At 45.7% G+C, this 23,762-nt stretch overlaps 1 protein-coding gene across 7 annotated transcripts in view; it reads right to left on the bottom strand.

The window, feature by feature from the left end:
* Nucleotides 1-4,464: 4,464 nt before the first annotated feature.
* The window catches only part of stox1 (storkhead box 1), a 39,388-nt gene continuing 20,090 nt past the window's right edge, over nucleotides 4,465-23,762 (bottom strand). The window contains exons 2-5 of one of the 7 annotated variants that reach the window (XM_080205364.1): nucleotides 21,013-21,165; nucleotides 17,454-19,803; nucleotides 6,543-6,734; nucleotides 4,465-5,382 (exon numbers count right to left, since the gene is read on the bottom strand). In XM_080205364.1, coding sequence (XP_080061490.1) covers nucleotides 6,578-6,734; nucleotides 17,454-19,803; nucleotides 21,013-21,165 — 2,660 coding nt within the window. In that variant the 3' untranslated portion in view covers nucleotides 4,465-5,382; nucleotides 6,543-6,577. Of the gene's footprint in view, nucleotides 5,383-5,946; nucleotides 6,735-11,916; nucleotides 12,406-15,956; nucleotides 16,320-17,453; nucleotides 19,804-21,012; nucleotides 21,166-23,762 lie in introns of those variants that run through there. The other 6 variants (XM_080205365.1, XM_080205363.1, XM_080205366.1 and 3 more) reach the window with 6 other exon arrangements.

The raw sequence follows: 23,762 nt of genomic DNA, 5'->3' as shown, positions 1-23,762 counted from the left end.
AAGACATTGGTGAGGCCAAATTTAGAGTATTGTGTGCAATTTTGGTCACCTAGTTACAGGAAGGATATTAATAAGGTTGAAAGAGTGCAGAGAAGGTTCACAAGGATGTTGCCGGTTCTTGAGAAGCTGAGTTACAGAGAGAGATTGAATAGGTTAGGACTTTATTCCCGGAGCGTAGAAGAATGAGGGGAGATTTGATAGAGGTGTATAAGATTTTGATGGGTATAGATAGAGTGAATGCAAGCAGGCTTTTTCCACTGAGGCTAGAGGAGAAAAAAACCAGAGGGCATGGGTTAAGGGTGAAAGGAGAAAAGTTTAAAGGGAATATTAGGGGGGGATTCTTCACGCAGAGAGTGGTGGGAGTGTGGAATGAGCTGCCGGATAAAGTGGTAAATGCAGGGTCACTTTTAACATTTAAGAAAATCTTGGACGGGTTCATGGATGAGAGGGGTATGGAGGGATATGGTCCAAGTGCAGGTCAGTGGGACTAGGCAAAAAATGGATCGGCAACAGACAAGAAGGGCCAAAAGGCCTGTTTCTGAGCTGTAATTTTCTATGGTTCTATGTCTGGCAGCATCTGTAAGGAGAGAAAAGAGCTGATGTTTTGAGACCAGGTGACCCTTTGTCAAAGCTAAAAGGCAAAGAAAGTGGGAGGTATTTATACTACAAGGTGAGGGAATGAAAGATGAATCAAAGCCACAGAAACCAGGGGAAACGACTGCTAATGGCAGTCCACAGAGAGGATACAATGTGTAAATAGCCAAACGGCAGAGAAGCTGAAATCAGAGGGTAAGGTGTGACAGATGAAGACGTGGGGTTGGATGGGGGAATGGGTGGGAGAGAGGTAAAATTTTTGAAGGGGGAAAAAGGGAAGCAAAAGGAGAGAAAAGCTAAGGAAAGGGGGATAAATTAGGGAGAAAGAGTGGGGGGAAGCAAAAACGAAGAAAGATAATAAATAAAAGGTAGAGAACAGTGAAAAAATTAAATAAAATTTAAACAAAGGAGTTGAGGTAGGGTAGAGCAAATCATTTGAAGGTGAATTCGATGTTGAGACCAGAAGGTTGTAAAGTGCCGAGCCGGGAGATGAGATGCTGTTCCTCCAGTTTGCGTTGAGCTTCACTGAAACATTGCAGCAGGCCAAGGACAGACATGATCGGCACAACTTGTGGGCCGAAGAGCCTGTTTGTGCTGTAGTGTTCTATGTTCTATGTGAGCACGCGAGCAGGATCATGTGTTAAAATGGCAAGCAACCGGAAGGTCAGGTTCTCTCCTCATACTCACATCAGACCCACCACCCTCAAAATCAACCTGGTAAACCTTAGCTGCACTGCCTCAAGAGCTTCCTCCTCAGAAATGGAAACCAAAATTTCACACAATATTGTAGGCATGGCCTCACCAAGGCCCTGTAGAACTGCAACAACACATCCTTGCTCCTCTATTCAAAACCTCTCGCAATGAAGGCCAAGATGCCATTTACCTTCTTTACCGCCTGCTGCACTTGCATGCTTACTGTCAGTGACTGGTGCACAAGGACACCAGATCCCGCTGCGCATCCCCTCTCCCAATTTACAGCCATTCCTGTAATAATCTGCCTTCTTGTTTTTGCTTCCAAAGTGAATAAAGTTTTTCACTCAGAGGGTGGTGAGTGAGTGGAATTGGCTGCCATTGGTGGTGGTGGAGGCAAACTCACTGGGGTCTTTTAAGAGACTTCTGGATGAGTACATGGGATTTAATGGGATTGGGAGTTATAGATAGTTCTGTGGCCCGGTAGGTATGGATATGATCGGTGCAACTTGTGGGCCAAAGGGCCTGTTTGTGCTGTAGTGTTCTATGTTCTATGAATAACCTCACATCTATACTGCATCTGTCATCTGCCTACTTCCAACCTGTCCAGATCATGCTGAAGGATTTTTGCATCCTCATCACAGTTCACCCTCCCGCCCAACTTGATATTATCTGCAACCTTTGAGATGTTACATTTTATTCCCTCATCCAAATCCTTAATATATATTGTGACTAGCTGGGATCCCAGCACCAATTCCTGTGGCACCCCACTAGTTACTGCCTGCCAATTTGAAAAGGACCCATTAATCCCTACTTTTCATTTTCTTTCTGCCAACCAGGTTTCTATCTATCTCAATACACTTCCTCCAACTCTGCGCTTTAATCTTGCACAATTGTAGGACTTTGTCAAACACTTTCCGAAAGTACAAATATACCACATCGACTGGCTCCCCCTTGTCAACTTAACATAGAAGATAGGAGCAGGAGGAGGCCATTTGACCCTTTCAGTCTGCGCCACCATTCATTACGAGTATGGCTGATCATCCAACTCACCAGCCTAATCCTGCTTTTTTCCCCCTAACCTTTGATTCCATTCATACCAAGTGCGATATCCAGCTGCCTCTTGAATACATTCAATGTTTTGGCAAAAACTACTTCCTGTGGTAATGAATTCCACAGGCTCACCACTCTTTGAGTGAAGAAATGTCGCCTTAGCTCTGTCCTAAATGACCTATCCTGAATCCTCAAACTGTTACTGTAACTCTACTAGTTACATAGAACAAAGAATACAGCACAGGATCTGGTCTATTGGCCCTCCAAGTCTGTACCCATCACATCCGATCTATACTAGCCGTTTATATCCCCCATTCCCCATCAGTATAAAATCTGGGGTAGGGGATCCTCACCGTGAGTGGCAGGCTCCATGTGATCACCAAGTCACAGCAGGCCACAGCGGAGTCCCAGCGACCTACAGCTGAGTCACAGTGGGCCACAGCTGAGAGACTCAACAAGATTCTTGAGGTTCTGCGGCTCATGGCTGAGAGCTTGCACGAGACCCAGTGGGACAGTGCTGAGACATAGCAGGTTAGGGCAGCAGCCCTTGAGAATGTGGCCCAGTCACAGAGGGTCATGGCTGAGGGGTTGCAGAGCATGGCCCAGTCTCAGAGGGCACTTGCTGCGGCCATTCATAGGTGGCTCCCGACTCAGTGGTCATTGCAGAGGGCTCGGTCAGTATGGGTAGAATGCAGGTGGTCCCCCAGAAGCTCTGCCGTCCTAGAGAGTGACCCAGGGGCCCACAGGAATCCTGAGGAGGGAGGGGGACAGTCTCGTGCCTATGCTGGGCCTTCCAGCCAGGAGACTGTGGCTACACCTTCTGACTCCCCCTTTCCTGACACTGGGGCAGCGGGATGAAGAGAATGTTGTGGATACGTTCCAGAAACCTGGAAGCCGGCTCGTGCCCTTAGGGCCTCTGAGGATGCCCACCAAACGCATCACAGGCCAAGAGATAAGGTAGGCAGCTGACCCCCTCCACCTCCGATGTACATTCTGGGGAGTCACTGAGACATTGTGGTTGGTTCCGTAAGGTTAGGAAGTTGTAGTTGCACTGAGATGGCACAGGTGAAAGGCTGCACTAGTTAGATAGATTTTTAAGCACCTTACAGTTTTCTGTTCACACGTTATTATGTTAGCACTTATTATTTAGGTACTTTTATTGTAAACAATAAATATTTTTTCACTACCCGCCTGTGAGTAATTTGTCTCAGATTTGCCTTGAACAGAAATCCCTGATGGTCACCGGAGGGATCCTTCATGCTCATGTCAGTGGAGGAAGCCCCTCAACACTGTGTCACTGAGAAAATGAAGCCATATGTTCCCCAGAACCCATGGACGATTTCCTCCTCTCCCCCACCCGCCCCAGGGCTCGATAACCTTTACCCATGACTCAGATGCCAGGTGCATGCAGAGCTCAGGTAGGAGTCAGACTAGTTTGCACCAGGGCATCATCAAAATAGTGCTTAGCAAGTCATCATCACCCTTCTGCCTGCCAAAGAAACTCACTAACACAGCGCACCCAATGTTGCAGGAAATAGTATGACTTGGGGAGGGGGGGAGGACGGAGGGGGGCAGCGGTGGAATGGGACCCATGTGCAGCCTGTGCTTCCTGCTGGGCTTGATATTTGATATACTGGCCAGTCCTGGCATACAGGGATCCGTGACCTCCCTGACACAGGTGTGAACAGCTGACTGGGAAATGCCACATACATCGCCCCTCGGGGTCTGGAAGGAGCCAGTGGCATAAAAGTTCAGAGCAGCCATCAAATTGACAGCCACCAAGAGTGGGTGGCCCCCCCCCCCCCCCCCCGCCACCCCCACCCCCACCCCACTCTGCTCCAAGGTGCCAGGTCCTGCAACAAGTGGCACAGGGGCAGCACAGTAGCACAGTGATTAGCACTGCTGTTTCACCACATCAGGGATCCGGGTTCGATTCCCGGCTTGGGTCACTGTCTGTGTGGAGTTTGCACATTCTCCCCGTGTCTGCGTGGGTTTCATCCGGTGCTCCGATTTCCTCCCACATTCTGAAAGATGTGCTGGTTAGGTGCGTTGACCTGAACATGCATTGGACTGTGGGAACTAAAGGAATTTCACAGTAACTTTATTGCAGTGTTAATGTAAGCCTTACTTGTGACTAATAAATAAACTTTAAAGTGTCGCATTGTGTCCTTTCGGAGGCAGAGCCGCCAGCGATGCACGCTGCCTGACGTTTGTTCAAATGACATTCGTGTACGAACTGTGACCAAATGAAAATCATACAGGAGGCAATGGCCTACCAGTATTGTCACAACTGAATTTTAAAATAGTGTGCACACCACCCAATCAGCATGCAAGACAGCTACATCTTGCAGATCTCTGATATCCCCAGGGTCTTTGAGAACCTCCAGCTGCCAGGATGGGGAACAAGGACTTCCCACTGAGGAAATGGCTGGTAACACTAGTTTGAAGGCCTGAGACGGAAGCAAAGTCCCACTAAAATAAGGTCCATGCTGCCATTGGTCCATTGTCGAGCAGTGCACTAGGCTCCTGAAGATGTGGATCTGCTGCCTGGACTGCTCTGGCAGGGCCAATGTCTTCCACATGGTGGTGATCTGCTTCATGCTCCACCATCTGGTGGCAGGGAGGTGTTCTGGGAGAGGAGGAAGAGGAGGACCAGGCAGATGTGGAGAACGAGGCTGAGGAGGAGCCAGAGACTAGGTGCAGGTGTGACAAGGGTCTGGCAAGGCAGGGGAGGGAGGCCCTCATCACCACATGATTCATCAACTAGGAGGTGTAGATCTACAGCTCCAAAATCCACGTCAGCAATGGGACCAGTGACCTTGCAGCGCTAATGGTATTTTCAGCGAGTGCTCGGAGTATCATGACAGTCAGGGATCTGGCACATGTGCTGGAACTGCTAATTGCACAACCTCGTGGGTAGGTGTCAACAGTCCAAACTCCGGTGAGTTGACGGCCTTCTCTTGTGAACGATGCTCTGAAGCTCTATGTACGTGGTCAGTGTACGAGACTCTCTGTGGGATCAGGTCACAGATGGATGAGTCACAGCTGTGAGATACAAAAAGTATATTTAATAAATTTGATAGTGATCATCTACATTGTCAATCACACTATCTCTAACTACGGTACAAGCCTTCACCCGTACCCTCTTGGTAACCCTACAACCTCTTAATCTTCCATGGCCTGCCGTCACACCCAGGTGATGCCGCAGGATGCAGATCAGAGATGGAGGCAATCTGCTGGGTTCTATGCCCCATGGCCTTTGATTTCCTTTGTGAGTGTCCCCTAGAGGGCCAGAGTCTGGTCGGCTTTCGGGTGTCATGGATGTAGCTGTGCCACTCAGTTCAGCCTGCTGCCCATAAGATGCCTTGGGTCAGTAGGGCTGGTGAGTCTCCTGGGAGATAGGTGTGGCATGGTCTCCAGAGCTTCCTCCCCCATTGGGGTGCCCCTGGGACACTGCGTGGCATGGAAGGGCAGCTGATCTCAGCACAGATCCCTGAACCATTTTTGATATTTACCTTCTCACAATATTTCTCGAAATCCTTGGCAACACCCTTTAAGCTCTCCTCCAATCAGAAAAACACAATTTCAAAACTCAAAGATAGGTATTAATTACTTTTCAAAAACTTTTTATTTTTATCTTTTCTGTATAAACATCTGTTTTAGTAACAAAAAATACACATTTTTAACAACCGCAATAAATGGAAAAAGGAACATTAGAATAGTGCTCATATTACTCAACCTAGTAATCCAGTGACCTGGATTAATGATCCAGAGATAGCAATTCAAATCTCACAATAGCAATTGTGGAATTTAATTTCTGTTAATTAAATAAATTCTGGAATAAAAGGCTAGGATCTGAAATGGTGACCATGAAATTATTGATTGTCATAAAAACCCATCTGCGCCACTAATGTCCTGTCCCAGTCTGGCCTGTAAGTGATTCCAGATAAACGGCAATGCGGTTGACTGTGAGCTGTCCTCAAATAGCCCAGTCATTGAGTTATAAAAACTGGCACAAAGGGACAATTAAGATGGGCAATAAATGCTGACTTTGCCAGTAATACCCACATCACAGGAATGAATAAAAATGGATAGTTCTTAAGTAGGAACAATTCAAAGGCACAATTTTTTTATCAAAGCTGTGTAATGCATAACACATTCATAATTCACAACATAAAAAGCTCTATGTTTATCTGATACTTTACATTCTTAGGCCATGGTCAGACAGCACTGTCACTGCTCAAACATTCATTACTGGGGTGAGTGGCAGCAAGGGATGCTGGGAGAACTGGCCACTCGGCCCGGTGCTGTTCAGGGTTCCATAACTCTGCAGCAAGCCACGCCGCTTCAAGCTGTCCAGACCAATTGAATTGGTCGATGCCAAACTCACCCGGGTCCTGGAAAAGGAGTTCAAATGAAAGGTTGGTCATTTCTTTGTCTTTAACCTGAAAATATTAAAACAACTGTCTAATTAGTTCTCTCTAACTAATTCTATCAAACAGCAAAAGCCTGAGAGGAGTAAATAAAGTGCAAGAGGGAACTTAAAAAGGAAATTAGGAGAGCAGAAAAGGAGGGATGAAAGGATACTGGCAGATAAAATAAGTTGTTTTATAAGTACATTAAGGGTAAAAGGATAACTAGGGAAAAGGTGGGGCCCGTTAAGGACCACAGTGGTAATTTGTATGTGGAGCCTGGAGGTAGGGTTCTAAATGAACACTTTATGTTGGCATTCACTCGGAGAGATGCAGTGTGGATATAGAAATCAGGGAGAAGGACTGTGATACAATCTAAGAAATTAACATAGACAGAGAGGAGATTCTGAGCAGTCTGGCAGGCTTAAAAATAGATAAATCTCCAGGGCTGGATGAAATGTGCCCCAGGATGTTGAGTGAGGTAAAGGAGGTTTGCTGGCAATAATTTTCATTTTCTCCCTGGCCACAGGAGGGGTACTGGAGGACTGCAGGGAAGCCAGTGTGGGACCATTGTTCACAAAGTTTTTTTTAAGTTTACTTATTGTCACAAGTAGGTTTACATTCAACTGCAATGAAGTTACTGTGAAAATCCCTTAGTCCCCACACTCCGGCACCTGTTTGGGTACACTGAAGGAGAATTTAGCACGGCCAATGCACCACACCAGCACATCTTTCCGACTGTGGAAGGAAAGCAGAGCACCCAGGGAAAATGCACTCAGACACGGGGAGAACGTGCAGAGAGTGACCCAACCTGGGAATTGAAAAGGGACAAAAAGTAAACCAGGAAACTGCAGGCCAGTTAATCTAATCACTTCCTATTGGAAGCAATTCTGAGAAACAAAATTAATCTGCATTTGGAGAGGCAGGGATTAATCAAGAATAGTCAGCACGGTTTTGTTAAGGGAACGTCATGTCTGAACAACTTGATTTTTTTTTGAAAAGGTGACCAGGTGTGTAGATGAGGGCAATGCATTTGACATAGACTACCTGGACTTCTGTAAGGTTTCGGATAAGGCCGCTCACGGGAGACCGAAAGCAAAGGAAAGAACCCATAGAATCCAAGAAAATTTGGCAAATTGGATCCAGAATTGGCTGATCGACAGGAAGCCGAGGGTGCTGGCTGAGGGGTGTTTTTGGACTGGAAGACTGTGTTCAGTGGGATCCTGCAGGGATCAGTATTGGGGCCCTTGTTGTTGGGGTAGTAAGGTGTGTGGAAAGCCAACTGTTTTAATTTTTCCTTTATTATTTTTATAACATTTTCTATTTTGTACTAACACGTTCTCACAGGATAAATCCTGCTAAGTAAATCATGCTGAGGTTTCAGATTTCACTTGTGCTGGAACATGTTAAAAGATTACAACATGCATTACAACAGGAGTTGGGACGTATTGTTGAAGTTGTACAAGCCATTGGTAATGCCACACTTGGAATACTGTGTACAATTCTGGTCACCCTAATCTAGAAAGGATATTATTAAACTAGAAAGAGTGAAGAAAAGATTTACTAGGATGCTACCGGGACTTGATGGACTGAGTTATAAGGAGAGGCTGAATAGACTGGGACTTTTTTCTCTGGAGCATAGGAGGCTGAGGGATGATCTTATAGAGATCTATAAAATAATGAGGGGCATAGATCAGCTGGATAGTCAATATCTTTTCCCAAAGGTAGGGGAGTCTAAAACTAGACGCATAGGTTTAAAGTGAAAGAGGAGAGATACAAAAGGATCCAGAGGGGCAATTTTTTCACACACAGGATGGTGAGTGTCTGGAACAAACTGCCAGAGGTAGTAGTAGAGGTGGGTAAAGATGGGTAAATGGGCCAAATGCAGGCAATTGGGACTAGCTTAGGGGTTAAAAAATGGGGTGTTATGGACAAATTGGAGCAAAGGCCTTTTTCCATGCTGTAAACCTCTATGACTCTATGCTGAGATGTGTTGCGCACATTCTCAGCTGTTGATCTGCTGACCTCACCAGAGACCACTATCTCATGAACAGAGCATAATCAGAGGTCAGAATCAATTAGCGTTAACCACCTCTGAGATGTGTTTAATTAACCAATTGTGAGCAACAGGTAAAGATGCTGTTAACACATATCTGCACACCATAGAGAAATAGCCTAAAGTCAGGTAGACTGGATATAGTCAGGCACATTGCTAACCCACATTATGGGAACAACTGTGATTTTAGTCACAAACACAGGATATAAAATTCACTGATGCTAACAGAGCAATAGTCAGGGACAGTGAAGAGACTGCCTGTAGTGAAGGAATAACACCAGATGTGCCGTGCGCAGTGAGGCACATCCACCTCATCCTGTAAGAATGTATAATGTCCAGGTTGTAAAAACAAATGGTATGCAAGATGTGTTGTTTCTACAACTGAGCATACTCCCTAAAGGGGAAGAAGGTCACTGAGATAGTCGGGACAGCAGTGGTTAAGTTAGCAAAAGATTGAGTACAGCCGGTCTGAACTGGACATGTAAACAGTTTTAGATAAGACGGATGGGTACCCATAAGGACTAATCAAGTAAGGACATTAAATCAACACTACAAACATGCACTCTTGTGATAACAGGAGACATGGTTAGAAGGGGAGTAGAGGGGATGGGAACTTGGGGCACCTTGAGCCAATAGGGGAATGACAACACATAAATGAGACAGGGACCACCAATTAGGGGAGAACAATGTATTGTGTAATTGATCAATATGCTTGTAAAAATGGTATAAAACCCCTGCTTAAACTCGATGTAAGGTGTGCCTATTTTTTAGACACCCGGTCTTGCAAGAACGTTAAACAAAATATCTTGCTGCTTTGGAAATTGACGCGACTAAATTGTTTGACTGTGAGCTGCGTTTCTCACGCCAATGAATTGAATGGGTGTTCTCTACGATAACGTACAATAATAGGTAATGTACAATGATAGGTTGAGGGAGCTAGGTCTCTGATAGGTTGAGGGAGCTAGGTCTCTGATAGGTTGAGGGAGCTAGGTCTCTGATAGGTTGAGGGAGCTCGGTCTCTTCTCCCTGGAGAGACGAAGGTTGAGAGGCGACCTGATATAGAGGTTTATAAGATGTTGAGAAGTATAGATAGGGTGGATTCTCGGAGGCTATTTCCCAGGGCTGAAATGGTCGCTATGAGAGGACACAGGTTTAAGGTGCTGGGGAGTAGGTACAGAGGAGATGTCAGGGGTAAGTTTTTCACTCAGAGGGTGGTGAGTGAGTGGAATCGGCTGCCGTTGGTGGTGATAGAGGCGAACTCGCTGGGGTCTTTTAAGAAACTTCTGGATGAGTATACGGGATTTAATGGGATTGAGAGTTATAGATAGGCCTGGTAGGTATGGATATGATCGGCGCAACTTGTGGGCCGATGAGCCTGTTTGTGCTGTAGTGTTCTATGTTCTATAATACTTGCAAGAGAGACAACAATAGAGCAGTCTGCGAACATTTTGTAAGGACAAGAAGGAATACCTAATAAACTTACCGGACCACGAGATGTTGACAAATTCTCAAATCTAACAATTCTGTCATAGGCTAGCGGGAGCTTTGATCGAATTTCGACTTGAGGAGCACCGACGGACTCATTGATGCTGAGGGGTAAGAACCCCTCTTAGCTATGATTCTCCATTATGTGATTCCAAGTTGGCTGTTCACATGATTCCAAATTTGTCTGATACCTGGTCTAGATGTTTTGGCTTGAAGCCCCCATTGAGTGCACTCTTTCCGCTAAAGGTTAAGCCAAGGTCATAGCTGATCCTAATCGGCTTGAGACTTCCCTACTCAAGAGTTAAGGTGGCAACTTTTACAGATGAATCATAGAAAAGATTCTTTCTGGCTGTATCACAACTTGGTATGGCTCCTGCTCTGCCCAAGACCACAAGAAACTGCAAAAGGTCGTGAATGTAGCCCTGTCCATTGTGCAAACCAGCCTCCCACCCATTGACTCTGTCTACACTTCCCGCTGCCTCGGCAAAGCAGCCAGCATAATTAAGGAATCCATGCACCCCGGACATTCTCTCTTTCACCTTCTTCCGTCGGGAGAAAGATACAAAAGTCTAAGGTCATGAGCTTCTTCCCTGCTGCTGTCAGACTACCTTGCATTAAGTTGATTTTTCTCTGCACCCTAGCTATGACACTATAGAAACATAGAAACATAGAACAGTACAGCACAGTGCAGGGCCTTCAGCCCTCAATGTTGTGCCGAGCTTTGTCCAAACCCAAGATCCCACAGCCTTTCGTTCTGCTGTGATCCATGTGCCTATCCAATAACCGCTTGTAAGTTCCTAAAGTGTCCGACTCCACTATCACAGCAGGCAGTGCATTCCACACCCCAACCACTCTCTGAGTGGAGAATCTACCTCGGACATCCCTCCTATATCTCCCACTATGAACCTTATAGTTATGCTCCCTAGTAACAGCTACATTCACCCGAGGAAATAGTCTCTGCACGTCCACTCTATCAATCCCCCACGTCATCTTATAAACCTCTATTAAGTCACCTCTCATCCTCCTCTGCTCTAAAGAGAAAAGCCCCAGCTTCCTCAACCTTTCCTCATAAGACCTACCCTCCAAACCAGGCAGCATCCTGGTAAATCTCCTCTGCACTCTCTCCAATGCTTCCACATCCTTCTTATAGAGAGGTGACCAGAACTGCACACAATATTCCAAATGCGGTCTCACTAGGGTCCAATATAGTTCCAGCATTACCCCACAGCTCTTAAACTCAAACCCCCTGTTAATAAACGCTAACACACTATAAGCCTTCTTCACGGCTCTAACCACTTGAGTGGCAACCTTCAGAGATCTGTGGATATGAACCCTAAGATCTCTCTGTTCCTTCACATTCCTCAGAACCCTGCCATTGACCCTGTAATCCGCATTCAAGTTTGTTCTATCAAAATGAATCACCTCGCACTTATCAGGGTTAAACTCCATCTGCCACTTTTTGGCTCAGCTCTGCATCCTATCAATGTCTCTTTGCAGCCTACAACAGCCCTCCACCTCCTCCACCACTCCACCAATCTTGGTGTCATCAGCAAATTTACTAACCCACCCTTCAGCTCTCCTCTTCCAAGTCATTGATAAAAATCACAAATAGCAGAGGACCCAGCACTGATCCCTGTGGTACACCGCTGGTAACTGATCTCCAGTCTGAAAATTTTCCTTCCATCACCACCCTCTGTCTTCTATGAGACATGATGTGGAGATGCTGGCGTTGGACTGAGGTAAACACAATAAGAAGTCTGACAACACCAGGTTTAAGGCCAGCCAACTAATAAATTGGTTGGACTTAAACCTCATGTCGTCAGACTTCTTTCTATGAGACAGCCAGTTACTTATCCAATTGGCCAAATTTCCTTCTATCCCACACCTCCTTACTTTCTTCATGAGCCTACTGTGGGAAACCATGGGGAATCCACTATATTCTGCACCCTCTCCTTTCCTTCTCTATGTTTGTCTGTTTAGTGTGCACGAAACAGTACTTTTCACTGTATGCTAATACGTGACAATAATAAATCAAATCAAACAGCAGAAAAGACCAGTAAAAGTTATTTACCTACCAAAGCGCAGGGTGGAATGGCCTCTCCAGATGTAACAGAACTAGAAATGATGAGACAATTGAAAGCGTTTGTAGAACAGTGGCTCAAGTTACAGAAAATGTGTTTCAAAATTCAGCGGAAGTATGGAGCCTCTAGCGGGCAATGGACCTTGTACGATATTAGGCAGCGTGGGGAAAAGCCAAGACATTATTCAGCAAGGACCATAATCACTAGTCCCTCACCATGGTGAGTCAACTCAGACAGTGAATCGTGTGGAATTGGATCGAAAGATTTAGCCGCAATCTTTACCTCTTAGAAAGGAGGAGAAACAGAAATATCAGAAACTTGCAGACGAGATTGTGGTCCTGAAAAAGCACAATGAAACTCCATCACTCAGTCCCAAAATGTACCCTGTTCTGGAACGAATTGAACAACAGGTACGGGCAAGACAGTTAAGGGAAGTCTATGGGAGGAGATGAGTCTTCCTCAGAGGGCTCTGAAATTGAGGAAGCAGAAGTAACACCCAAGAGTCACTCATACCCAGAACAAATATGGTAACATGGCAACCGATAAATCTGCAGACTCAGAAAAGATCAATCAATGGACTAAAGAAATACCTCACCCTAAACAAAGTGGAGCAAAAACACAGGACATTTTGAAGCGACTGAAAGGAATTTATAGGCTTCACCTGTTGGATGGTGTGTAGATATTAACCTTTATGGTTCCAACAGGAAAAGTGGGACATTGTTGACTGATGTAGAGGGAGGAGTAGGTCAGGACAGACAAAACCTCAAGGGAGGATGAAATTAAATCCAACTGTGGTATATGGCATACATGGCAAGCAAAACAGACTGGGGTAAAATAGCATCATGTCAGCAGAAAGTGAATGAAGAAATCTCCGATTATCAAGAATGCTTTAGGGTAAATTGGCTCGAGCATTCTGGAAGTAACCACAGAAAACATAGAAGTACGTTGATGCCATTAAAACTGGTGTTTGTTGCTGGCTTCAAATCAGATTTTTTCAAAATGCTGAAAGTTAACAAACTGGATTGGGAAGAAGGAGGCACTATCTATACTCGGTTGATTACATATCAGACGGCTAGAACGGGATATGACTGTGAACATTAGAGCCATACAAATGGCAGTGCATTTGACCAATGACAGATGTCCAGGTTCAGTGTCATAATTGTGGAAAGGAAGGCCATTGGGCGAAAACATGCCTAGCATGGGTACGAGATTGGGGAAGGCAGAACAGGAATCCTGAGAAGAATGCTAAAGATGAACCAGATAGATGAATAGAGCAGTTTAAATAGCTTACTGCTCAACAACAGGAAGCAGCCCTGCAAGTGGCATAAAACAATTGCCTACTCTAAAGCCTACTAAATAAAGCCTACTCTACCACTGTTTGTCCTCTTACAACACAAGCAGATGGCCTTTATGTGAGTTGTTTACTGGACACTGGAGCAGAGTTAGCATGTATACAGGTGTTCCTGGGAATGGATGTGCTTACTCAGGTGAACTCGTCTCTGTATCTCTCTAAGGGGAAGATCACCTGAAGTATCAGGCTACTGGAGAAAGATGAACTGAAGGAACACCTGGTTTAGGCTAAAGACAAGAATGATTGTGGACTGTTACAAATGGACCCAGTAACCTTTACTGGGACCCTTCACCCTGCACTTGGCAGTAACCCGTTAGGCAGACAGCTATAGGTGGGATCCAGCCCATTGCGAACCAGTTGGTGAAAAGGGGAATATTGATTAAGACTCAGTGTATCCAACAGTCCTGTTTGGCCAGTAAAGAAAGAGAATGGAACTTGGAGGTTGACAATAGATTATAGGAATGCTCATCAACAAGTGGTAGCTGATCCTTCTACCATCTTTAATGCCTCATCACCGGAGCACAAGTGGTTTTCAGTAATCAACATGGCAAATGGTTTTTGGTTTGTTCCCTTAGCACCTGAGATTCAACCTTGGTTTGCCTTTACAATAGACCAACAACATAGACTAGATTCCCTGAGGGATTTCACAACAGCCCCACAGTTTATCATCTGACATTGCAAAGCCACCTTCAAGAGATGCCACAGACTAATTCCATTATCCAATTTGTATATGCAACTACAATTGATACTGGGTAGATTCGTATACACAATTGGGACAACGGACCTTCTTAAGGGGAAAAAGGAGTCAAAGGAATAAATAGAACTGAATGAGGGACAAAAACAGACTTTTCAGTGGCTGAAGGAAGCTCCAGCATTAGGAATCCCTGATACTGGAAAATCCTTTTCCTTGTTTGCACATGAGAAAGGAGGATATGCACAATAGTACCGCTAAGAGAGAGAGAACAATAGAACAGTCTGTGAACATCTTGTAAGAATAAGAAGGAACTCCTAATAAACTTACCAGGCCACGGGGCAAATTCTTGAATCTAACAGGTGGCACAGTGGTTAACACTGCTACCTCAAAGCGTCAGGGATCTGGGTCTGATTCGGGCTTGGTTCACTGTCTGTGCAGGGTCTGCACGTTCTTCCCATGTCTACATGGGTTTCCTCCGGGTGCTCCAGTTTCCTCCCACAGTCAGAAAGATGTGCTGGCTAGGTGCATTGGCCACGCTAAATTCTCCCTCAGTGTACCCAAAACAGGTGCCGGAGTGTGGCAACTAGGGCATTTTCATAGTAACTTCATTGCAGTGTTAATGTAAGCCTAATAAATAAAGTATTAAACTTTGTGGTTTATATAAATGATTTAGACTTGAATGTAGGAGGGTTAATCAGTAAGTTTGCGGATGATACGAAAATTGGTGGGGTGATAAATAGTGAGGAGGACAGTCTTAGAATACAGGCGCATATAGATGGGACTAGTCAGATGGGCCAATCAGGGGCAAATGGAGTTCAATTGGATAAGTGTGAAGTGATACACTTGGACAGAGCAAACAAGGCAAGGCAATATATGATGAGTGACAGGACTCTAGGAAGCACCAAGGATCAAAATGATCTTAGTGTACACATACACCGCTCCCTTTAGAGAGATAAAGTGGTTAAGAAGGCATGTGGTATACTTGCCTTTAGTAGCTGAGGCACAGGGCTTAAGAGCAAAGAGATTATGGTGAAATTATATAAAATGTTGGTTAGGTCATAGCTAGAGTACTGTGAGCAGTTCTGGAATCTACATTATAGGAGAGATGTGATAACATTGGAAAGGGTCAGAGGAGATTTACCAGGATATTGCCTGGGCTGGAAAGTTTTAGTTATGAAGAGAGATTGAATAGACTGGGATTGTCTTCTTTGGAGCAGAGGAGACTTTGGGGGGCATGGTGGAGATCTATATAATTATGAGGGGCATAGACAGAACAGCTAGGAAGAAACCCTTGGTGGAGGTATCAATAAGCAGGTGGCATAGATTTAAGCTAAGGGGCAGGAGGTATAGAGAAGGTTTGCGGAAAAGTATTATCACACAAAGGGTGTTGGGAGTCTGGAATTCACTGCCTGAAAGGGTGGTGGAGCAGAGGCCCTTATAACATTTAAGAACATAAAAAATAGGAGCAGGAGTCGGCCATCTAGCCCTTCGAGCCTGCCCCGCCATTCAATAAGATCATGGCTGATCTGAAGTGGATCAGTTCCACTTTCCCGCTTTCTCCCCATAACCCTTAATTCCCTTGTCTATCAAAAACCTATCTACCCGTGACTTTTTTTAATATATTTAGCAAGGTAGCCTCCACCACTTCAACAGGCAGAGGATTCTCATAGTCTCACTTCTCCAAATTATACTACATCTGACATTGATTTGCCCACTCACCAAGTCTGTCCAAATCATTCTGAAGGATCTCTGCATCCTCGTCACTGTTCACCCTCCCATCCAACTTTGTATCATGTGCAAACTTTGAGATGTTCCATTTTGTTCCCGCATCCAAATCATTTATATATATTGTGAATAGCTGGGGTCCCTGCGCCGATCCCTGTGGCACCCCACTAGTTACTGCCTGCCAATTTGAAAAGCACCCATTAATTCCTACTCTTTGTTTCCTCCCTGCCAATCAGTTTTCTATCCATCTCAATACATTTCCCCCAGTCTCATGTGTTTAACCTTGCATGAGAATATCTTGTGCGGGACTCTGTCAAACGCTTTCTGAAAGTCTAAATACAGCACATCGACTGGTTCCCCCTCGTCAACTCTACTAGTTACATTTTCAAAGAATTCCAACAGATTTACCAAGTGGGATTTCCCCTTTATAAATCCATGCCGACTCTGTCTGATCCTGCCACTGCTTTCTAAATGCTCTGCTTTAAAGTCCTTGATAATGGATTTGAGAATTTTCCCCACTATCGATGTTAGGCTTACTGGTCTATAATTCCCTGTTTTCTCTCTACTTTCCTTTTTGAATATTGGAGTGACATTTGCTACCCTCCAAACTGCAGGGACTGTTCCAGAGTCTACAAAATCCTGGAAGATGACCACCAATGCATCCACTATTTCTAGAGCCACTTCCTTAAGTACCTTGCGTTGTAGATTATCAGGCCTCTCAAGTTCTGTTGTTTTGAGCATATATCCTTCTCTGGAAACAGCTGTCAGGATCTCTGTCCAGAAGTGTTAAAAGGCTGGAAATCAGCATACTCTTTTGTGCTCACTAATTTTAGAGAAGGGTATATGTCTATGGGGATATTGCTTTAAATTAGAACAACACAGATAGTTAACTGTTAAGATTTATACTTTGTCATGTTTAGGTATTTTAAGTGGTAAATCCTTTTTGTTACATTGTAACTGTGTTTTTAATAAAGTTTGTTTCGATAAAAGCTTCCTAGTGAGTCAATTGAATCATACCTGGAGTGAAACACCTTATGATCATCCTAATGCAAAAATCAAATGCTTAAATTGGGGTCTAGGCTAAATTCACAATATACCTTGGAGTTTCTGTCTGGTCCTTAACAAATGGCAAAAACACGACAATCAATTAGCACACAAACAGCAATATGATCATGACCAGAAAATCATTTTTTGATATTGTTCTCCATCAGTGATGTCACTGACCCCAGCGATACCTTTCCAATGCTCGTCCCATTCTCATCCCTCCTGACCCCAGTTGGACCCCTCAATTTCTGACTCTCTGAACACTTACCGTGGTGAATCAATGCCGCTATCTCCAGTAATGCTGAGGTTCTCCAGTGTCTCCAGATGAATGTTCTCCTCCTGACTTGTCTGTGATAATGCAGTGTTGTGAGAGTGGTGAAGTAATTGCAGGCTGCGCTCCAAATTTCTCATCAGTTGAGTTTTCATTCCTTGATGCTCAGACCAGCGTTCCTGGCTGGCTGGGTTTCTGGTGCCTTTATTCCTGTGATTTTGGAGAGTCTCTGCTCCAGCCTCAGCACCTAGTGCAGCACAGTAATCAAATATACTGCTCTCCAGAAGCTCTGGTGCCTCTCCACACCCACTCTCCTCTTCCTCCAGATGTTTATATGTCAGCTGTGACATTGGATGATATCTGTGAAGCTGTATGTAGCATTCCTTGGATTGCTCCAAACTGCGATTACTCACTTCTAACCAGTTGGCCACATGCTGTTCACCAAACATACAGGTTTCAGCTTGCTGTTCCTGCAGCAGAATTTTGGTTAAAAGCCAGCTGTCATTGGAGGCCGTAGCTGGCACACATTCATTACCAAGGTCATTGCAACTGCTGAGGCCTGGCAGGACTGTGGGTGACTGGCAGCAGAGTGTGACTTCAACATCATCATTGAGGTAAAGTGAGCTGCAAGCATCGTCCTCATCAAGCTCTCTCTGGTACAGGGTTTGGTCCTCATCAGTATAGCTTGCACTCTGCCCTCTCTCAGTTTCTGGCTGGCTGGCTGTTTCACCCTCTGAAAGGCAGGCTTGCACCTGCGGTATTAGCTGTGTCCTGAATGGATGAGAATGGTTTAGGAACCTCTCCACACTCCCAGAGTTCAGTGTTGTAGGGATAGCAGGATTTTGTGCCTGTTTGGGAGCCTGATCTTGCCAAGATTGAGGCACAGAACCATCACTATAGTCATGACTCATCCCCTGCTTTGACACACTGTCACAATCCCCTTTCTCCTGCTGTTGCTGAGATTTCTCTGCAGCTCGACCAGGAAAATGAATATGGTTTGAAATATGATCACCTGTGGATGGGATAGGTGTTTGGCTTTTGCTCAGGTGATCGTGGACTGGACAGCCAGTGGGGATATGATGGTTCTTGTAAGCCTGATTTTGTTTTCTTGTCTTAACAGCACAGTTTTGTGGCTGCTCCTTGGAATCTCCCTCACTTGTCCTAATATTACAAGCAACATTAAGTTGAAACTTGTCCTTCGTGCTCTCCCTCACTAAGACAGCACTACTTGCCCTGGTGGGGGAGTCGAGGGACTGTGACTTCCTCCCAAGCCTGCGACAGCCCTCAGTCCTCCGGCTGATGGCATTTCGAGCATGATGGTGTTTGGAGAAAGGATTGTTGATTCTCTTCTTGAAGAAGTGTGGGCTTAGGTTGTTACTCCTGCCGGCCTGAATCTTTGGCTCTTCGGGCAGCCTTTGCTCATCTTCACTTCTTCTGGGATTGGCCATTTCCTTCGCTTTCAGCTCACTCTCAGTCTTCAGCAGACTCTCGCTCATTTGCAATGACTTCCCACGCTTCAGCCTCTTCTCCCTGCTGAACCGTGCTCTCCGATGCTGCCGTGGTCCAGCCTGTGCCTTTTGCTGGCTGCCTTTAGAATGATGCCTCTGCTTGCTGATCAGCTGTTCCACTGAGTTGGTGTTGTGATCGGGCTCAGTGTTCTCTCTGCCTACTTTCATCAGTAGAGTATGCCTGAGCAGGTTTTCCATAGTCAGTGCAGGATTGATGCGTTTGATGAGTTGGTGCTCCACCTCGCGGGGAATGTTGCCCAGGCTGCTCTCGTCACGGACGGGCCACTCCTCTGGGGGAAATTGGGCTGAGAAGGTCCCATACATTCTCTTAGTGCCTGACTTCTTTGTCTTGCACCGGAATAGGCTGAGGCCAAACTTTTGGATGGGATTTTGTTTCTCTTTAACCCTGCTGTGCTCACTCCTCTGGTGCCTAGCCGATGTAGAGATGGCTCTGTGCTGAACTGCTGGCTTGTCCTCCTTGCAGTTCCCCTGGCCTGTGATCCCCTCCATGGCGAGTTGCTGCTCTGGCTGCTGTTTAGCCACCTCTTGCTGGCTGAAGCATCGACAGGATTTGCAGTGAGGAAGTCGATCAGAAAGGACCTTCTCCTTTACTGGCTCATCATCATTCTCCACACTCACTAGGTAAGTCGCAGCAGTAAGTGAGGTGCTGTGCTCATCAGACAGCACCCGTGGATGACTTTGTTTCCCCTTGTTACCAGCAATGAAATAAGTGTGTGGAGTGACGATGAAATAGCCTTCTCCAGTATGATAAATCTTCCTGTCCTGAATTAACAAGCCCAAGGCATTATGCAGAATTTCCTGAGATGGTGTAGCCATATCTACAACATTAAAACGAAGAATTAGGAAGAAGGCAAAAAGGGGCAGACCAGGAAGAAGTGGGCAGGTTGAGGGAAAAGTGGAGGAGGAATGTAATGGAGGTGAAGGAGGAATGGAGGTTGAAGGGAGAGTGGGATGGGTTGGGAAAGGCAAGTGAAGCACAAGGCATGTGGGAGGGGTAGGGGCTATGGGAACATGGAAGAGGCAGGGTTGAGGAGAGTTGGATGGGTGAAAGAGGAATGAGGCGCCGGAAGGGTTGGGGAGCTGGGTTTGGAGACAGGGTGAGGGCAGGGAGAAGCAGGGATGAGAGGAGTGTCAGGCAGGCTGAAGGTCAGGGGATGGGGTGCACGGGAGAGGTGAGGTTGGGGGACGAGAGAGAGAGGGGTTGGGGACTACTGAGGCACGAATTGGAGATGGGGAAGGCAGGGTGGTGGGAGCAGAGGTGATTGGGGGTGGGGGGGCCGTGGAGTGTACTGGCCTTGGAAGGGGTCCAGAGGAGGTTCACGAAAATGATCCTGGGAATGAAAAGCTTGACATATGAGAAGTGTTTGAGGACTCTGAGTCTGTGCTCAAAGTTTAGGATGAGGGGGGAATCTCACTGAAATTTACAGGATACTGAAAAGTCAGGATGGAGTTGATGTGGGGAAAATGTTCCATTAGGTGAGACTAAAATCTAAGGGCACAGCCTCAGAGTAAAGGGACGATCATTTAGACCTGAGATGAGGAGGAATTTCTTCAGCCAGAAGGTGGTGAATCTATGGAATTCATTGTCACAAAAGGCTGTGGAGGCTGGGCCAGTGAGTGCATTTAAGACAGAGATAGATAGGTCCTTAATTATAAAGGGATCAAAGGCTGTGGGGAAAAAGCAGAATAGGGTTGAAAAACTTATCAGCCATGATTGAATGGCGGAGCAGACTCAATGGGCTGAATGGCCTAATTTTCCTCCTATATCTTATGGGTGGTGGGGCCGCTGGTGAGACAGGTACAGGTAAAGAATTGTCAAGGGAGAAGTTAACTGCAAGGGATGGGACAGGATCTAAAGGAGAGGGGAACTAGTTTCTTATTTTCATGCAAAATAATAGGAAAATGGAGCAGCTGTTGGGAAGGAGTATATGGCTTTTAAGGACATGGAGTCTAACTGAGGTATATGAACACCTGCTCAGGGAACCAGCTACTGACGTGATTCAAGATATGCACGAGAATCACATTACCTGGATAGCACTTGACCAAAAATTCCATCAGGGCTTCCTGGGTCACAATTTTATGACTTCTATTCATCTCGGAGATAACACAGCAAAGCACTTCTGCCAGGGGAACAAACTGGGATTGAGCAATGGGCATCATTGGTATTGGGGACACATCACCTACAACACAAAACGTAATGCAAAAATAAAAACAAAATGCTGTGGATGCTAGAGATTGGAATGGAAACAGCATGCTGCAAACACTCAGCAGGTCTGGAAGCATTTGTGGAGGGGGAAACAGAGTTCACATTTTGAGTTAAATATGTCTCTTCATTGGAACTGTTTCAGCTTCCCTTGATTCCTGCAAAGATTAAAAACCTGTCCCAGCATTAAATAATGGAGCAATGATGAAGAATCCACAATCCTTTGGTCTAAAGAATTTCATGATTTACAACTCCTCGAGTCAATTCATTTCTCCTCATCTCAACCCTGAGTGATCAACCCCTTATCCTGAGAATGTGTGGCTATGTTTTAGCTTCCCGACCAGTGGAAACCTCTCAATATTTGTCCTATCAAACCCCTTCAGAATCCTCTTGGCTTCAAGGAAATCACCTCTTATTCTTTTAACTCCAGAGAATGTAAGCTGAATTTACTCAAACTCTGATCACAGGACAACCATAGAAAAGTTACAGCACAGGTGGAGGCCATTTGGTCCATCTTGTCCGTGTCAGCCAGAACACCCAGGTGCCCTTTCTAATCCCACCTTCCAGCACCCAGCCCGTAGCCCTGCAGCTTAAGGTGCAGATCCGGGTGCTTAAAAGAGTTTGGATCTCTGCGCCTACCACCAACTCGGGCAGCAAATTCCAGACACCCTCCATATTCTGCAAAAAAAAACTTCCTCATGTCTTCTCCACACCTACCGCCAGTGAACCTATGTCCCCGGTTCTAGAATTCTCCATCAAAGGAAACAATTTTATCCTGTCCACTCTGTCTCTCCCACTTATAATTTTCTACCGCTCTATCAAGTCACCCCTCAGCTTTCTCTATTCCAAAGAAAACCCCAACCCATCCAATCTCTTTTCTTAGCTACACCTTTCCAGCCCTGGCAACATCCTTGTAAATCTCCTCTGCCCTCTCTCCAGAATAATTACCTCCTTCCTGTAATGTGCTGACCAGAACTGCTCACAATACTCCAGTTGTGGCCTCACCAGTGTTTTATACAATTCCAACATTACAAACTTACTTTTTAATTCTATACCGCTGCCAATGAAGGACAGCATTCCATTGGCCTTCTTTACAACCTGGTCTGCTTGAACTGCAGTCTTTCGAACATAAGAATAAGAACATAAGAAATAGGAGCAGGAGTAGGCTATCTAGCCCTTTGAGGCTGCCCCGCCATTCAATAAGATCATGGCTGATCTGAAGTGGATCAGTTCCACTTTCCCGCTTTCTCCCCATAACCCTTAATTCCCCTGTCTATCAAAAACCTATCTACCCGCGTCTTAAATATATTTAGCGAGGCAGCGTCCACCACTTCAACAGGCAGAGAATTCCAGAGATTCACCACCCTTTGAGTGAAGAAGTTCCTCCTCAACTCCATTCTAAACTGCCCCCCCTTATCTTGAGGCTGTGCCCTCTAGTCCTACTGTCCTTTCTGAGCAGGAAGAACCTCTCCACCTCTACCCTATACATCCCTTTCATCATCTTATACGTCTCAATGAGATCTCCCCTCCTCCTTCTAAACTCTAACGAGTACAAGCCCAGTCTATTCAGCCTCTCCACATAGCTCAACCCTCTCAACTCCGGTATCAGCCTAGATACTAGACCTCCTCTGCACTCCCTCCAAGGCCAAAATATCCTTGCGCAGGTGCGGCGACCAAAACTGCACACAGTACTCCAGCTGCGGCCTCACCAGTGCTCTGTACAGTTACAGCAAGACATCCCTACTTTTATATTCAATCCCCCTCGCTATGAAGGCCAGCATCCCATTTGCCTTCCTGACCACCTGCTGCACCTGTAGGCTGGGTTTTTGCGACTCATGCACAAGGACCCTGAGGTCCCTCTGCACCGTAGCATGCTGCAGCTTTTCGTCCTGTAAGTAGTAGTCCTTCCTACCATTATTCCTACCAAAGTGGACCACCTCGCACTTGCCAACATTGTATTCCATCTGCCAGGTCCTCGCCCACTCGCTCAGCCTATCTAGATCCCTCTGCAGACTTTCCACACCCTCCGCACAATTTGCCGTTCCACTTATCTTTGTGTCATCAGCAAATTTCGACACCTTACACTCGGCTCCCTCCTCCAGATCATCTATATAAATGGTAAATAGCTGAGGCCCCAGCACCGATCCCTGGGGCACTCCACTAGTCACCAGCCGCCAATCCGAATAGCACCCATTGACACCCACTCTCTGCCTCCTATTTGACAGCCAATCCCCTATCCACGCTAACACCCTACCCCCAACTCCATGCCCCCTAACCTCCTGTAACAACCTTTTGTGCGGCACCTTATCAAACGCCTTCTGAAAATCGAGAAACACCACATCCACCAGTTCCCCTCTATCCACCACACTAGACACATCCTCAAAGAACTCCAATAAATTCGTCAGACACGACTTCCCCTTAACGAAACCATGCTGCGTCTGCTCTATCAAACAATTCTCCTCAAGATGCCTCGCTATTTTCTCCTTGATTACGGATTCAAGCATTTGTCCTACAACAGACGTTAAACTAACCGGCCTATAATTCCCTGCCTTTTGCCTGCTACCCTTTTTAAAC

The sequence above is a fragment of the Carcharhinus amblyrhynchos genome, chromosome 17, assembly GCF_965287045.1.
Source record: "Carcharhinus amblyrhynchos chromosome 17, sCarAmb.v2.hapA, whole genome shotgun sequence".
In the NCBI taxonomy this organism is placed as follows: Eukaryota; Metazoa; Chordata; class Chondrichthyes; order Carcharhiniformes; family Carcharhinidae; genus Carcharhinus; species Carcharhinus amblyrhynchos.
Note: the sequence above shows the minus strand (reverse complement) of the source record. Positions and strands in the feature narration are given on the sequence as shown.